This window comes from Parasteatoda tepidariorum, chromosome 5 (assembly GCF_982258835.1).
Source record: "Parasteatoda tepidariorum strain Cologne lab strain chromosome 5, Ptep-v5.0, whole genome shotgun sequence".
NCBI lineage: Eukaryota > Metazoa > Arthropoda > Arachnida > Araneae > Theridiidae > Parasteatoda > Parasteatoda tepidariorum.
In genome coordinates, this window is record NC_141759.1 from 79,206,146 (window position 1) to 79,224,193 (window position 18,048).

The 18,048-nt window shown below is 30.3% G+C and overlaps 1 protein-coding gene across 2 annotated transcripts in view; it reads left to right on the forward strand.

Annotated features, from left to right (window-relative positions):
- Positions 1-883: 883 nt before the first annotated feature.
- Positions 884-18,048, forward strand: part of LOC107452689 (ras and EF-hand domain-containing protein) — a 55,168-nt gene continuing 38,003 nt past the window's right edge. Inside the window, exon 1 of one of the 2 annotated variants that reach the window (XM_043046936.3) lies at positions 884-1,970. In XM_043046936.3, coding sequence (XP_042902870.2) covers positions 1,624-1,970 — 347 coding nt within the window. In that variant the 5' untranslated portion in view covers positions 884-1,623. The remainder of the gene's footprint in view (positions 1,971-18,048) is intronic. The other variant, XM_043046935.3, reaches the window with a different exon arrangement.

The window sequence follows — 18,048 nt, forward strand, 5'->3', positions numbered from 1 at the left end:
GGTCTACCGTAAAGTGCTCGACTTCGCTTGTAGGTTGTCGGGCTACCGAAGCGGGGGTGCCATCCCCTCTGCAGAGGATCAAAATTGTGATGGGATGTCTTCGGATCATCCTCAGGGATGCTTTCCAGACCGTCGCCAATTGCCCATTGTGCAGCTCTAGTGGGACGTAAATGAACTACAACAATCAATTTCGACAATGCCAAAATTATTTCCATTCCAGTTACATCAGCTCAATTTGATGCCCTGGAATCATATTTTAATCATATGAATGCTGATTCCCTTAATAATATTAGTTGCTCACCACTTTTCCAAATGCATGGTAAATGCTTGTTCTGTTTCTCATCTTTTTTCTTTCTCTCGGTTACTGCGGTTTTTCTAATTTTGTTTCTCACCTTTATATTTGCATTTTTTGTTGGCAACTTTTCGTTTTATATATCAAATTACTTCAGTTTCCTGTTATTCACAACTGACAAGTCTTGAAAATGAGAGCCTGTTTTTGAGCGCTTGCATCATGTCGACTGTTATCTCCTATTTACATATTTTTGAAGCGAATGAAGTTTTTAACCAAGTAACAAAAGCTATAGTTAAAGACGTATTAAAAATATTTAAAATTGCTTTTATTGATATTACTCACATGAATTAAATCTTACTGGTTCAAGTATTATAAATTTGTATTCTGTGCAGTTATTGGAAAACCATATTCATAATACCTACAATTTTACAATACATACAATTTTGAATAAATCAAACATTGTCATTTAATTCGTTAAATAAAACAGCATGAAAAGAGACAGATGAAAACAATATGATTCATAAACTGCAGACTAAACCACGCCCACCTGTTCTGAATGTCGGCAGGTGTTTCTATTGACCCAGCTATTCAGAATCCTTGCGCATCAAGCAAAAAACAGCTGGAATAGATACACAAGAAAAGCAGAATCACCGTCAGTAGTACAGGTACAGGTTTACGCAAACTTCACTTCTACATGCTTCTGTCAAGGATGACACAAGATAAGGAATTGTGTCAGTTTTGAAAAATGATTCTTAAAAATATGGAATTCAAAAACCCATTAGTTTCGAAAAAACTCAAAAATGGCGCTGTTGATTTCAAATCGTCTGCTTCCATCGTTGGCTTTTCTAAAGGATTATTGCAAGTTTTCGATTAATAAAAATTATTGTAAGGCAGATACATCGAATACTAAACGAACGGAACGGATACTTTATTTAAACTCCATTTTGTTCTTATGAACAATAATTAAATTTAAAAGTTATCAAACGATTTCTTAGGCGAAAGTAAATAAGAATATTCTGTTACAGAAGATCTGACGATTGCAACAATGAGGTACTGCCTCACACCCAGAATTTTGAAAAAGAAGATTTGGATGTGAAATTTACTGTAGAAGTTTATTAAGTGAATTTGAGGAGTTTTTAAATCATCAGTAATAGCTGCTGTTTTTATCCAACATAATTATTTTTATGTTAAATTTTGCAAAACTTATCCTTTCTTGTTAGCATTTTTACGATCTTCAGTTGTCGCGGTCTATATCTTCCAGTTACACAAGACTGTGTTTTCTCCATTTGTTATTAGAGCCCATTACTTGGCAGAGCTACAGATTAAAACTCATGGCCATGGCGGCTCAACTTCAGCAATTTTTTAAGTCTTGTGATCCGGATGGTACCCGATCTGCTGATCGGGAAGCATTTAGAGATTTGTGCTGTCGCCTAAATATCTCGATTGATGACGCCGATGTGATTTTTGAGGATTTGGATCACGATCGTGATGGAAGAATCAGCTTTTCGGATTTTTCTAAAGGACTGTCAAATTTCTTGTCCAGCACGGACGTAGCAGATCGGGACGCCGTATCGATTCTTGATTCTGAAGTGTTAGTTGGTGATTCGAATGACACAAAAAAGCAATATGTGTGGACAGCCCTCACCAGCGAAGCGGAAAGAGTTGGAAAGAAAAATAGGTATGTTTGTAAAATACATTAAAATTTTTTTTTCTAATTAATGTTACCTTTATCCAATACACTGTTAAAAAATTTTTGAAGCACATGTTAAAGCATGATATCGTTCAAATTTACTGCAACCTTTATACGGAGCTATTATTTTTATAGTACTTTTTAAACTTAATTACTTGTGATTTAACTTGAATGGAAACATGGTTCAATTTAACATTTAATTTAGGTTAAGATAAATTTGCTCCATTTTATGGTTTTTATATCGGTATTATGTTTTTATGTATGGATGTTATGGTTTAAGATTGAACCGAATTTTCTGAAACTGTAGTTTTTAATATATGGGTCGCTTCTTAAACCTAGATCTCATGTGAATGTGCAATATATGTCACCGAAGCTTCTCAGTTAAGATCATGGATGTCGTAGGGGTCCAATTTTTTAAGGAAAGGGGGTGAAATTAAATGACACAATCACAATAGTTCTCTAAATTTCACACATAAAAAAAATAATAAAAATTCCTAAATGTGCTAAATGTCTGCGAAAAGTTTAATTATTTTTATTTCATCCGTGATTCTAACTTTAAAAAATTTAAATCGATGATAATTCACTAAAATTTTCTTTATTTACCTGAAATATTGAGGGGGATTTTTAGAGGTTTCTAATTATTAAGGGGGCATATACTCAATATCCCCCACCAACGACACCCATTAAGATAAATAAACTATTTAGATGTTAAATCATAAATTTTCATTTTCTAATTTGTAACATTTTTTCACGTTAGTTTTAATTATCTGGTAAGAGTAAAACTGTGTAATAAAAAAAGGCGTAAAAATATTGTTATCAATCTGAAATATAGATACTTGATAGTTCAGTAAATTGCAACAATTTAAACGAAATATTTCTTTGTAATCAACTTTTATGCTAATAGTTTTTCTAACTGTGAAACCCATTTTCTCACAAGTTAATAAATATTGAATTTTTACTCCATTTCCCCCCCCCCCTGAAAACCCGATCTTTAAGCATTGTATATAGTGCTATATACAATATAAACTACGACATACAATATATAGTACGATATAGAATTAGGTTTGTTCCCCCCCCCCAATATAGAATAGTTTGCATTTGTATTCACAATCTCATTAAAAGAGGCGACAGCAAACTAACTCAGATTTTTTTTGACAAGAATAGTAATAGGAAAAATTTAGTTAGAAAGAATATGAGAATCCTTCACAGTTGAATTATTAAATTTACTGCTAAATTCGCGTTAGTAAAAAAAAAAAAAAAAAAAAGTTAGACATTTTGCTAGAAATACAGTTTTTTTTTATTTAAAGAAGTAAAAACAAGAAATCGTTTGCACAACATAGTGCTATACCTTTGCTTACCATATGCTGTTTCCAAATGGTGTTCCGCTAAACCCTAGGGCTACCTGGAGGATCACCACTTGATTTAAATTTTTTCAGTTCAGGAATTATTTTTTAAACCTCAATTATATTAATATCTAGCCGGCCAGACGGTCGAGCAGTCAGTGTGCCTGACTGCGAAGCCAATCGCTGCGGGTTCGAATCCCGCTCTGGGCATGGATGTCTCTCTTTGTGTGTTGTTCTCTATTGTGTGATGTGAATTGTGTGTATTTGATCCTCATCAGCATTGGCTCGACAGCCCTTTGTGAGCCTGGGCCTTCCTCAGAAGCTTTTCCCATTCTGCCCTTCTCCCAGCAATTGTTTTCCAGTTCTTTACTTTTAGGATGGCAAAATCCTCATCCACACTGTCCTTCCATCTCTTTTTGGGCCTTTCTTGGCCTTTTATTGGAGGGGGTTGCATTAGAGACTCTCAATGCTGTTCGTTCTGGGCTCATTCTCACTACATGCCCGGCCCATCTCATTCAACTTAATTTAATAGATTTAATGATATCATTGCCATCAAAGATCCTATATATTTCAAAATTATATCTTTTTCTCCAGTTGTCGTAACTTCTCTTCCCTTTTTGTTTAAGTCCATGTCTCTGAAGCATGTGTATTTGATATTTTGGTAAATTTTATAAAATTATTTATATTATATCGAATTCCAGTAAAACAAAATTTATTAAAAATTGTATCAGCAGGTTTCGTCGAACTTTTCGATTCAAAATAAGATGAACAAATTAAAGAATAACGAATTATATTTCTCTGATAGCTATTCTCAAATTTTATAAGATTTCTTTTTCGAAAATTATAATTCAGCTTATTTATTCATTTCCAGCTACTTTATGCACAAAAAACAAATTCAGAACTATTCGAAATAGCTTTTCAGGCCTACGAATTCTATTGTTAGACACAAAACTTATTATTTTATGAGTTTTATTGATAAAACGATTATTGAAAAAAAAAATTTTTTTTTCTTCACATTAAATATTTTTAAAATATGTAATAGTCTTTCTTTGATTAATATGATCACTGCTGGTAATAAATTTTACTTATATATTTGGGGTTCAGTCATAAGACGCTCGATCTTTGAGGGTTCCGTAGTCGTGAGAAACTGGGAACACTTGTCTTAGTTCATCATATGTTGCACTATGGAGCATTGGATGTTGCGCTTTTGATAACACAAATTTTGAGTTCTTGTCTGTCTCGAAAGTTGATTGAAATTGGATATTTACGCAATTAAAACAAATTTTTAATAAAGTTTTTTTTTATCAGCCTGCATTAGATATTTTAAATCGAATGAACCATTAACGAAGAATACCAAATTAATATTTAATTTCATTATTTAAAAAATTTAGAGATTAACTGAGAGCATGAAAATTTTAACAATCCTTCCCTGGCAATGTCCACACTGAATTACATTTATGCTAACTGACATTTAGAAACACCTGTTGCACATATCTTTAGCCGTCCCTTCATACAATACTCACACTGGTCCAAGATATAACAAACACATTTTTTTTTTTTTGTTTAGTTAGGCTTAGCAAAAGTACTTCATTTTTAAAATTTCTATGTATTATTATTGTGGATGGCATTTTGTTATCTATCTAACTTATCTTTGTTTTTAAACGTAAATACTACAGGACTACTGAGCTTTGTTTTCCAATGGTATTGCTTAGAAAAAGATCAGAAAATGTACAACACATCAGATAGCAACTGTTGTTACAGGACTGCTACATTTTAGATATCAACCTAATATACAGAACAAAGAATTTCTTCATAGAGGGGAAGCAAACATATTTACACTGGTGTTGGGTATAGTGTGTCTAAAATAAGAACTCCTCCAGACATTCGTCTGGACCTGTGGCGGTGACCATGGTAACGAGGTATGACTATTTCAAGTAGGAGTGCGGGGTCACTGTTTTGGAGTGGTTTCGGCTCTAGTCGGCGAGAGAAAGGGAATCTCTTCGGTCTATTGTGTTGGTCCTAGAGTGAAGCTACCCTCCCTAAAATGCACCATTCTTGTTTCTATAGCACCAGACGGCTTCAGACTTTGTGGCGGGAGGAGTTCTTAGCTTAGACAAATTATACGTTCCATCCAAGGTTCAACACTTTCTTCCCATAGTTTCTACTAGCAAAACTTAACCAAGATATTTATCTTTGTCGAACTATAAATTTATTAATGTAAATAATACTTAAAATTTAGCACTTCTGTGCTGGTTCACGATGCGCTACGCTGCATTTTAAAAACCGGATTATTATTTTCCGGATTTCAGCATTTTTTATGGTTCACAGTTCTTACAATGTAACGTTAATTTCTTCCATGTCCATAAATGAAACGGTTTTCAATGAAAAAATTGTTTTGTGAAGAGTTTTTTGTGGTTTCTTTACTTTTTAAGGCTGATTATCTTAAGTTAACAAAATTTTTTGTAGTAATTGAAGACTGCTTATTTCTGAATCATCAGGGAATTTCCAACTTACATGAGGCTGGGGGCCACAATTAAAAATACCAGTCAAATGGTGGGTCGTCAAAATATTATATAGGACTCTTTTTTGTTTGAAGGAACATTAAATATTACTGTCAGATTTTTATCAAGTTGTTCAAAGCAAAAGTATTGAATTACAAATAATCTATCTATATTATGTAAAACGCTAATACGTATGTATCAATAAAACCGATGATATTTCTTTTCTCGCGTTGGCAACAGTTTGCTTGGCCTCGGCGCGCAAGAGCACGTAGTGAGCATCATATGGCTAATCTATATTATATAAAACGCTAATACGTTTTAATTGATAGGCTTCGGCGCGCAAGAGCACGCAGTGAGCATCATATGTCTAATCGGGTGAATTCTCACCGAATTATCAAAAAAATTCTCACAAAATTATCTTCATCGAAGCCGATGCTTTACATCTGGCGTTCAGTACTATTTCATATTGTTTTACAACACATGGCTTTAGCCCTCTGGTGGGAAAGACTTTAAAACGAAACTTACAACAGTTATTTTTCTCAACAACTGAAATTTAGAATAGTGTGATTAAGAAAAATATGTGAACTGTTTGCAATTTCAAATTAGTATTGAAATGCACAGGTTTAGAATTTTCTATCGTGAAAAGTTTTCGGAACTTCAGTATTCAAAAAAGTATACAAAAGCTAGACGTTAAGAACGTATCCAATGAGCGAGCAAAGCGAAATGAACTGCGAAAGCAGTTCCAGGAGTTGGCGAGCGCCAGCGAGCAGGGGGCGAAGCCTCCTAGTAATAAATATTTTCTTGATTGCAAAACCTGAGAATTTTTTTTTTTATTGCACCGTTGGTATGTTAAATTTCACAAAAACAAAGAAATTAGTTTTTTTTTCTTTTTTCTTTTTTTTTAACGAAAGAAAAGTATTTTAAAGCCATATGATTTTTTACGAAAATTGTCCGTAAAAAAAAAAATGAAAACTAATATATTTTAGTTCGCAGGCCACAAAAAAAGTCTTCAAGGGCCTCCAGTTGGTAACCACTGTTTTAAATCACATGTTTTTTTAGAACATCTGGTTTTGTTCATTGATTTACATTGTTCTATTAAGCACATGTTTAATATAGGTAGTAAGTCCTCTACATCGGTTTATTGGAGAATGAGAAAACGGATATAGCATGTATAAATAGTTCAAAAATAAGTAAATAAAAAATTAAACGAATAAAAAAATAAAGAAAGAAAAAGTAAATGAAACAAAATTAAGGTAACAAACAATACTTAAGTGGAGATACTTTTTTTTAAAATTATTTATTAAAAATGCAAAAGTAAAATTAAAATTACGAGGTTTCAAACTTTCAATCGCTTTCCTGACCAAACTATTGGGACCATATTTTCCAGATTACGGCTTTCCCCCCGTATTTTGAAGGTCAGAAATCTAAATTCGTTGACAAAAAAAGTAAGAATATATACATAGATTATAATTATACATAGAAAGTGCGATTTTGTGCCTGATTTCGTAACTTAAAATATCGTCTGCTTTAATTACCGTCATATTCATTATTTGCCTACGTCTGCATTAATTATTGTAATTATCGTCTGCATTAGAATTCAGAGTGTTTCGTTTCTTTTTTTTTGCTGTAAATTTTTTTTTTAAAAAAGAGTCAAAGTATTATAGAAATATTTTTTAACAGCACTTGCTTCAAATTCTTTTAATTGTAAACACTTAAAGGTAAGGTTTTTCCGAATTCATTTAATTTATAATGAAATTCAATATTTTTTAATAAAAAAATTATACAAACACTTTATATTGGTATTTATTTTCATTCCGTCCCTATTGCGTTTTTTTCCTTCCATTTTTATTTTCCATCTGAATTTTTATTAATATTACATCAAGAAAGAGTATTTTTGAAATTTAAAGATTCTCGCTATAACATGAATTAATCGTTTAATGTTGAGACTTTAAAAAATAAGTTGTTGATAATAAAAACTTTCAAAAATTAAAACTTTTTACAATCCAAAACGTTTGAAAACTTTTTAGATCCTTTTTGCGTTAGACCAAAAAGGAATAAATGCAAACTTAAAGAGCTTACTCAAAATAAAGTTTTTGGTACTTTTGAAAAGGAACTTACGATAAGATATAGCAGCATGCGTAAATATGAAGTGCGTTACCTCATAAATAACTTTCAGGCTGTAGTCTAATTTTAGACCTCATTATCATCGTGAACTTCATTTTATTTACCTACTTGTTATTGTGTTTATTTAAAATTCGATCAGATTGATAAAAAAAAACTATGTCCCTAAACTAAATGTTTTTTTTATAAATAAAATATTCGATTAGATAGATAAGAGATCTGCCTCGTAAACTGTGTATTAATGTGCAAAAAATTCGATTTGATTCGTGAAAAATCTATCGTAAACTAAAGTTTTTAATGTGCGAAAATATGATTCAATAGATAAAAAAAAATTATGTCGTAATGCTGAGTATTTTTATTGTAAGAAAATACGATTAAATTGAGAAACAAAAAAAAAAAAAAAAAAAAAAAATATCTATGTCGTAAACTATGTATTTCTAATGTGTAGAAATGTAATTAAAATGAAAATATGCCGTAAAATATACATGTTATATCTCGTAAATTGCATATGTTGTGTTTGCCGTAAATTATGCATGTTCCATGTCGTGCATTCTATATGTTATAAATCGTAAATAATATATGTTACGTGTGATAAATTATATATGCTATGTGTTGTAAATTATGTATGTTATATGTTTTTATTGTAAAGTACGACACGCGTGCCAAAAAATATCAAAAGTGGTAGCAGAGAAAAATCTGTAACATCGACCTTTACAATTAAAGAAAATTATAAGTAGGGGAGAGTCGGATATCCCCGCCCACTTAAGGAGTATTGCTTATATTTCTGTATAATATTGAGTAATAATCAATATTTTTGTATGTTTCTATTGTTTTATCATCTAATTAAATGATGCAAAAAGAATAAACAAAAAAAGAATAGTTTAACTTAAAAAAATAGAAATTTGTTTTTCAGCTCTTTACAAAATGTGTCGGGTAGACCAGCCCAGTTACAAAAATTATGTTTTTTGACTGTTTTTTCAGGTATAAATGAAAAAGACCAATGTATTGACCATAGATAAACCTCATTTATCATTTTTATTACGAAATTCAACCGATTTTTCTTAATTTCATGACTACTGTATTCAACATACAGGGTGTTTATAAAGTCCCGGACCCATTTTGATGTTTAATAACTCCTAAAATAATAAAGATAGATTAAAATTAATAAAATAATTGGTTAGATAGACTCAAAAAGTTGATTGGGCGAGGAGGTCCAATTCCTTGGCTACCCAGATTACCTGATATAATACCGCTGGACTTTTTTCTTTGGGGATTTATGAAGGATAATGTTTACAGGAGGATCGTGTCAAACATTGATGACCTAAAAGCCAGAATTACAACAGCAATAGCCTCTGTGGATACCGACATGTTTGTCGCTACCTGGCGTGAAATTGACTATCGACTTGATATTCTCCGTGCGACGAAGGGGGCACACGTGGAAGTTCATTGACAAGGGTCATGAAACTTTTTGAGTCTAACCATTTATGTTATTAATTTTAATCTATCTTTATTATTTTATGAGTTATTAAACATCAAAATGGGTCCGGGACTTTATAAGCACCCTGCATTTTCAAAACTATTGTTTACCATGTTACCACTTGCATAAATACTTAAAACTTTGAAAATAATCTTTTTCTTTAATATAACAATTAATGTCCGATGGCCCATTGAGGGCCATCGGACATTAATTGTTATATTAAAAAAATGACTTGAAAAAATATTCTATACATATGAAATTGACAGTGGGCGGGGGTACCCGACACTCCCCTAATAGCGAAATTATTTTATTTTACTTTGTTATGAAATAAAATGCACCCCAGATTTGCAATTTAAATCCTTGATTATTGCAATTTAAGGCAAAATGACGTATGAATGAAATGAATTTTTATCAATTTTTATTTTGCTTACGTTTTTGCCGTATGTTTCATCACTCCGAATGTTCTGCCGTGTGTTTCATTTTCTTTATGTGTAAATACGTTTATAAAGTTGAATATAGTAAAATAAAATAGAACACAATGTGTTCTATTTTATTTGTTGTAATTTTTGTAAATTTTTTTTTTGAGTGCTCCTCACACTATTGTATTAATATATTTCGCTTTGGCTATATTGATACAATATCAGAAAGCACTCTTTTTTGCGGATATAATCGTGTGGGCTGATAAAAAGATTATATCTTTTATTTTCCTTTTTTTTTTAAAAAAAAATTCATCCTTCTTTTTTTTTTAAATCAATTGTTTTTTTTTTCATTATTATTTCCCCCTTTTTTTCTTCATATGTCTATAATTTTCCTTTCTTTTATCTTCATTTTGAACTTATCTAATAAGTTCTGTTTACTTGCAGCTTATGCGTAATAAATGAAACTTATTGTGTTTCGTAACTTTTTTCGTGTTTTCTTGTATTTATTTATTTGTTGTATATATATATATATATATATATATATATATATATATATATATATATATATATATATATATATATATATATATATATATATATATATATATATATATATATATATATATATATGAAAAACAAGAGAAGCTTCAACTAATCTTTTTCTGTAAATCTTTTGTTTTTTCATTTATTATTCAAAACGAAACGCTCTTCCTCACACTTTAATATTCACAACCTGTCTTTTAATCTATTTTTAGTTCAAGTATGCATTCATTAACATTTTAACGTTTATTCCTCTAACTAACTCATGGGAAAGACTTTTTCCCTGGACCTATTTAACAGACCAATTATAATTACTAAGATTCCACTTATTCCTCAAAACGAAACATTTTACTTTGCAAGATTTTCTCTAACTATTATTGAGGAGTACAACGATTTTCTGTCACTTGGATAATTGTTCTCTCTCTTTATTAATTATTAAACAAATATTGTGCTCTTTTTCCTTTCTTAAGACCTGTTTTTATCCTTCCTCAATGCATATATATATGTATTTATATATATGTCGGTACTTTAAATAGGAACACGAAGCTTTAATGCTATGAAAATGCTGTATCTTTTGGGATAACGACTATTTTAATAACTATTATCATCATTAATTTTTTTTCTTTTATTCAAGGTTATCTAGTTTCCTTGATATTATTGTATACTATATAGCCATTGTTTGAAATTATTTCCTTTATGAACAAAAAAATAAGAAGGAAATACTAAATTATTCAAAAGGATTATGGACTATTAATATTATTTTTTTGTATCAAATAAAAGTTTTATAGATTAAAATAACGTTTACAGAATATTTATTCGAATTCGTATTGAAGAACAACTACATAGGGGAATAGGGGGTAGGATATGTGTTTTCTTTTCTACTGCAATTTTCATTCTTTTCAGATGGATTCTACAAATGTAATTTCAAGTCTTTTTTTTTTTTTTTTCTGCACGAAACGATTTTATTCGGTGTAAGCAAACAGTGTACTGGAGGCAGCAGCTTTCACACTTTTTCAAAACGCAATATATTTATTTATTTAAAAAAAAATATTGAAAAAATAGAATTATCGCGATAAAATCACGAGATCTTTTTTGGCAATTAAATTATTTAAATACAAAAACGCAATCAATTTTCGGAAATACGGTAATTATTTTTACATGGATTTGGATTAAAATTTAATTGGATTTTTAAAATTTGGATAACAAATTAACTTCAGTTGGATTACAATTGTTAGCTACATTTTCTTACTTCCCTTTTTGCTAAACCACTCAATTATATTGCAGTCAACTGCTTATCTAAAACAACAAAAGAATTATAATCATATGATTATAATTACAAGTTTAAATATTATTATTATCATATGATGTACGTGATTTTAATCAGCACTGGAAATTTTCTCATAAACTATGGAAAAAACTGCCATGGAAGAGGTTTCTTCAAACTCAAGTGGGAAAAGAGAAAAAGTATTATTATTATTATTTTTTTTAAAGCAGTACCATGTAATAAAACAATTTACAATTTCAATCTTATTTAATTAATATATTTAATTTTTAAGCTATTAAGTGCCTTATTTTTAAATAAATAAAATAATTGAAAAAAATAAAAGTTATGAATTTTTTAATAATTGTCAAAAACTGAAGTTTCTTTCAATGTTATATAAAGTGGAATCGAATTTTATAATTATATTAAGACATGTTAAGATATATAATCACATTTTATAACTATATTAAGACATTTGAAAAAAAAAATTTACAACTATATTAAGATACGTTAAAATATCTAATCAAATTTTATAAGTAAAATTAAATTGGCAAATTGCAAACTAATCATTACTATTCAAAATCACATAGTGAATTGCAAATAGCATAGTAAATTTTATAATCAAATAGTATGAATACTCAAATCGATTCTTAGGTAATATGATACATAGATTTAAAAATTTGTGACCAGAAATAAATAATTTGAAGTAGATGTGAAAAACTTTAAACCTTCTGGTACTATATTAAATTTTGTTTGTTAAAACTAAATGATTCTTGGAATGCTTATTGCTAAATATTTGTATTGGTCAATTTTAGTATCGTCTATTTCGTCCAGTTTCCGCCATTTTTTTCGGTTTTTCTTAATAACTTAACTTTTCTTAACTTAACTTTTCCTTTCTTAACTTTTAAACTTAATATCTTCTATTAAAAGAATAGTAATAAAGTCATATTTATTTTTTATTGATTTATTTTAGATACAAATGAAACTGCATGCGCATAGATAGTTTGTTGCTATCGGATTTATGAAACAAACAGAAATTAAAACCTACAGTTGAAATGTTATTTTAAATTTAAAAGATACAAAACTTACCTGATTAATTGTCTAATAGAGTCCTTGGTTTTTTTCCGACTTAAAAAGAAAAAGTCAGTTTAGGTCCATATTTCACAATACTTCTGGGAAGGGAGGATTGCATGATATTTAGAACAGTGATTTTCAACCCAAATTTCCTCCTTTTGGAGATTTTCATAATTTTTACCCTTTGACGCATATTTCAAACTTTTTTCATTATTTTGTATTAATTTAGATCAAAATAAGTGAAAAATATTGTATTTAGCTTTATAATAATAATTTATGGTTATGAAATCAACACGAAACACAGGTGCCTTTTTCTGCGTAAAGGATAAAAACCAAACCAAGGCTCACTTCCAAGCAATAATTTTTCAAATTCGCTCTTATTTAGATCTAAGAGAAACAGTTATTCATAATTAAAATTTTTTCTTACATACGAAATCAATTCCCGATACCTTTTTCAATATGAATGAATAATTTTTTTTCCTTCTTCTAAATGCTTTTTGGGGTTTTATATTTTAGTACAAATGTAATTCCGATAATATCCAGGCTTGTATCCAGGCTAGAGGCGGATCAACACCTTATTGAACCTGTTACTGTAACTCTGCAATGACTTATTCAATTGTTCCGAAATTTTAATCATTTACTATTCTGTGCATTGTCTTCCTATCCACCAATTTTCGTTTCAATCGGACAACTGCTTCTTGGTGTGTCGATTTTTTTGTTATAGAGTGTATTACACATTGATTTCTAGTACTAATGCTTGATTTCTAATACCCTTTGTAACTTTAGATATGAATTTAGGTTATACTTTCCTGAGTTTTCTATGAAAAGCGAAATTTATTTCGAAATCCATTTAGTTCGTTTATTGAAAATATTCTTGAGTAAGAAGATGAACTCCTTCGAATGAAAAATGATCTTCTATAAAAAGGTTTATTAGGAAAGAAAGTAGTCACAAAATTTTGGTTTTTAAGATTTTGAAGAAGTCTCATCCATAAGTGGTAGAGAGAGATGTTAAATCATTGCTTTTCAATTATGTTACAATTAAAATTTAAACAACTTGAAGAAATAAAGTTGAACGTTATCCGTATTTTTGTTTTTTTTTGTTTTTATGCAAACGCAAATTATGTACAGACTAAAATTTAATTATGTACAGTATAATCTGTTTTCATCTTTAAGTGAAGAGCAGATGTATTCCTTCTTTCTCTTTTTAACGATTCAACATCCTTTTAGCTATTTTGTGAAGAATTTAAATATTTTGAAAACAAATGTTTCATTTTAATACAAAACATTTTCCAACGCTGCACCGACAATAAATCAATCAAAATAAAAATTTCATATCAAATTATGTATTGAGAAATTGGCAGTTTGATTGGTACATTTTAAATAGAACGAAAAGGAATGTCCACTAGTTCAGAAGAAATGATCGCTAAGTTTGTATTTCTATCGTGAATCGTTATTTATTTTTTAATATTTTATTTTGACTTCTTTATTGTTATTTAATTTTCTGATAAAAGTATTTTAAATATTGATAAAAGAATTATATTTAACTAAAGAATAATGGCGTAACGTGAAAAGAATGAATTGAATCAATCGAAATTTGGTCCAATAGATCCATGTTTGCGGAACTGATCCTATATTCGAAAACTATACTCTTTAAATTGCTCTACGCTCAACTGCACGCAATATTTATTTATATACAATCGCATATAAAACTTTTAGGAAGAAAGAAAAAATACGATCAAGCGCAAACCATTATTCAGAAAATGTCCGTAAACAGAGTTTGCTATCTTAATTTATGCAATGCTATGCTAATTTATGCTATACTAATCTCTTCTGATAGTTTGCTTGTTTCTTTTTAAATATTTGAAGTATTAACTTATTTTGCTTAAGTAATTAGGTTATTAACATAAAATAATCATGAAAGCATTGAAAAATGGAAGCTTTATGTGATTTTTTGCATTATTTTTAAATGTGCTAAGAAATAATCAAAATCTGAAGAAATATAAATATGTTTGGAGTTTTTGAAGAGGAGGGGGATAAGCTTCTAACACAAGGTGCGTAACGTTTTTAAAAAGTGCTTAAAGGTGCTTTTTTCATTGGGTGTTTTTAAAAAGTGCTTGATTCTCCCTTTTTCAAAATGAGATTTTTCTTTTACCATGTTGATTTTCGCTACGAATCATGCAAAAAGACACAGTTCACATTGTTTTATTGAACGTTTTCACAATTAATTCCACCCCAATCTTTTTCGGCATATTGTCAGTCCGTGGAGTAGGAAAACTTCATTCGTTTTACATGATTCAAAATTTCATGATTTTTGGCAATTGTCAAAAACAATGCCAAAAGATTTTTTTTGTTGACATGACGGTTAAAACAAGATAAAACCGTCAATTGTCAAAAACTTTCCAACCCCGGGGTAATTATGATATTTTCTTAAAGTGCTTAGAAATATTTTTTGAGTTCTTGATAAGTGCTTAAAAGGTGCTTATTTTTTGTCGAATAATTTGGCTACGCACCCTGTAATAGAAATGTAAAAAAGGAAGAATTTAGTATCGAAATAAAATATTTGAATTAAAATAGGGGGCGAACCATCTATTGTAGAACTCTTGACAAAAATGAAATGGTCAGTACTTAAAATGAAAAGCATCACTTTTTTTTCTGCAAGAATACTTCTGATACTTGTTTGTTATGACATATGTCGGGCGTCTATAATTGAAATTTAATGATTCTCTTCTAACTTTTAATTTCTAGCACAAGAAGCTTTCATTATAGTTCTTGTTAAACCTGAAGTTTAGTTATATATTTAAGAATGCAAATGGTTTTTTAGTCGGAGCAGAAGAATACAACAAAAATGGGTTCATAGTTCAATTTTGAATAGGAGAACGTGAATGGTTTGATAATTTAATTTAAAATGCAGTAGAATACATAAAATAATGATTTAGTGGCTAATGCACTGAACTGGGGTTCGAGCCCCAGTGGGAGCCAGCTTGCTTGGAAAGCAAAGACTGCCTGTGCGCAATGTTGACTCCATTGTGACAATCGTATCTTTGGTCAGGAAATTGTTGTGCCTTAACTTCAATGACACATCAGGCCCATAGTAGGCTATTTCAGGTCTACTTTACTTTATACATTATTCGCACTGGCTACTCATGCTATCTGAAACTAAGAACTCGAACCCGACAACTGACACATTTCTCTTAAGAACCCTTGATGTATTCGACTAGTTTGATTTTTAATATTCGTATCTTTTCACCGAATGTCACCATTGTTTTTAGACATAATTGATCTTGGATTTCTTATTACTATACTAGGAGGCTCCGCCCCCTGCTCTCTAACTCTCGCCAACCCCCAAGAATTGCTACACAATCCTATGTGGTTCACGCCGGGAACCATAGCTCGCTGCCCTCGCTCGCTAATGAACACAATGTTCTAGCCCAAAGACATAGTATATTATCATCAAAGACATAGTATTGTACTTATGTAGAAGAATTCTATCAATGTTCTTATTGGCTTTTAAAAAAGTATATTAGCTATTTAGATTGTTCAAGGTGAAAAAATCAAAACATTAGCTAACTGAGAAACATATTAGCAAAATAAATTATCAAATATTGCAGTTACTCACCTAAATTCAACTAAATGTGTATAATAAATTAGTTAATGCTAGAAATTCTGAAAGTTTTAGAAAAAATTTTATTATTTAAAAATATAAACTTTAAACCCTAACTTTTCCTTGTGAGAAAATAACCCTCAAAAAGTCTTTCATTTTCAAGAACACAAAAATATGTTTTATCGCCAAATGAAATATTTTTTGGTGATCAGCATTATTGAAATCAATTTCTATATTAATTAACATTTGTGATAAAGTACATAACATTTTACCATTCCATTACAGAGCGTAAACATCCAGTATTGTTTTCAATGCGTCTGTTGGTAGCTTCAGTTGAATCAAAAATATACAGCTGCCCGTATCCAGCATTATTTTGATCATTGCTATACAAAGGTGACACCATATGATAAATTTGACCATGAATCCGAAAACAATACGGTCCATTTCTAGGAGGTGGCTTTATGTGTGTTCCAAATGATGCAAAAGCAAGAGCAGAATTATATTCCCGGATATGATTTCGATAATTTCGTGCCTCAATCGCATTATCACTTAATATTTTTGCAGCAACTCGGGAATGTCCATTAGTGTAGGCAAATTAATTTTTCCATCGTGGTAGCATTTCGTATATTTGCCAGAAGAATTTCTTTCTTTGGCCCAGAAGTAAGCATTACAAAAACTACATTGTTCCGTCATTGAGCCAATATTATACTCTTCGACATCTACTGTTACATCTTGAACAGTTATTATTGCACTTGATCTCTGCAATCTACGTCTTCCATAACATTCCTCAACACTTTCTTGGGCTCTTCGAACACGTTTTCTTTCATTACGTTTAAAAGCCCCAGCAGCTTCACTAATATTCTGCATTTTAAAGCGTGATAATTCAATGCATAAATAAACGCGAAATATAAAAAAATTCAATGCATTCAATACAAACACTTAGACGTTTAGGTAGCTCCCAGTAGAAAAATATCGATTCAACAGCGGCCTTTTAAAGCATTCTCACTTCAATTAATTAATTAATTCCTAATTGGGTATAATATAAAAAAAACACAACTACTTCCACTTAGTAGGAATAACATTTACCATGACGCAATGCTAAAATCTATGCCACTATCCACATAAATGCCACTATCCACATAAATCAATTATTAATCAAAAATCGAATATCAATTACTTTTCTTTATAATGCAATAAAATCTGGCGAGCAGCTATTTAAACGATCAAACACTTCGTTTGTTTATTTGTGGCTTGAAGTTAGGCTCGCAGAAAATGCCGTTCATGGGTTAAATTTAGTAGGAATAACACAACCTGTGACGTAGGCTATAGTATACCCAATTGAGTTTAAATTAAATATTATCATGTTTTTAGGGCATGAATCTGAATTGAACAACCTGATAATGCTCACTCTGGTTATTGTTTCCGTTTTTAAAAGCTCTATATAATGAGCCACCTCATCTAGATTTGGCATGTGACATTTTTAGCAGCAATCATTGGTCGATTTTCTAACGTTGCCATTCGGGGAGTTGTAATGAGGTTTTTTTTTGGTGCCGTGTAAGAGAAATATATATATAGATTTTATTTTACTGTATACCATATAGTCTAAAAATATTCGACGTAAATTTAATAATTGGATTTTAATAAACGCCATGGTTGGGACGTCGCTTTCCTTGATTGGGTGTTCGAGCTCCTGAGGAGCCTATAGTGATGAAGGGTCAAACTCTTTCCG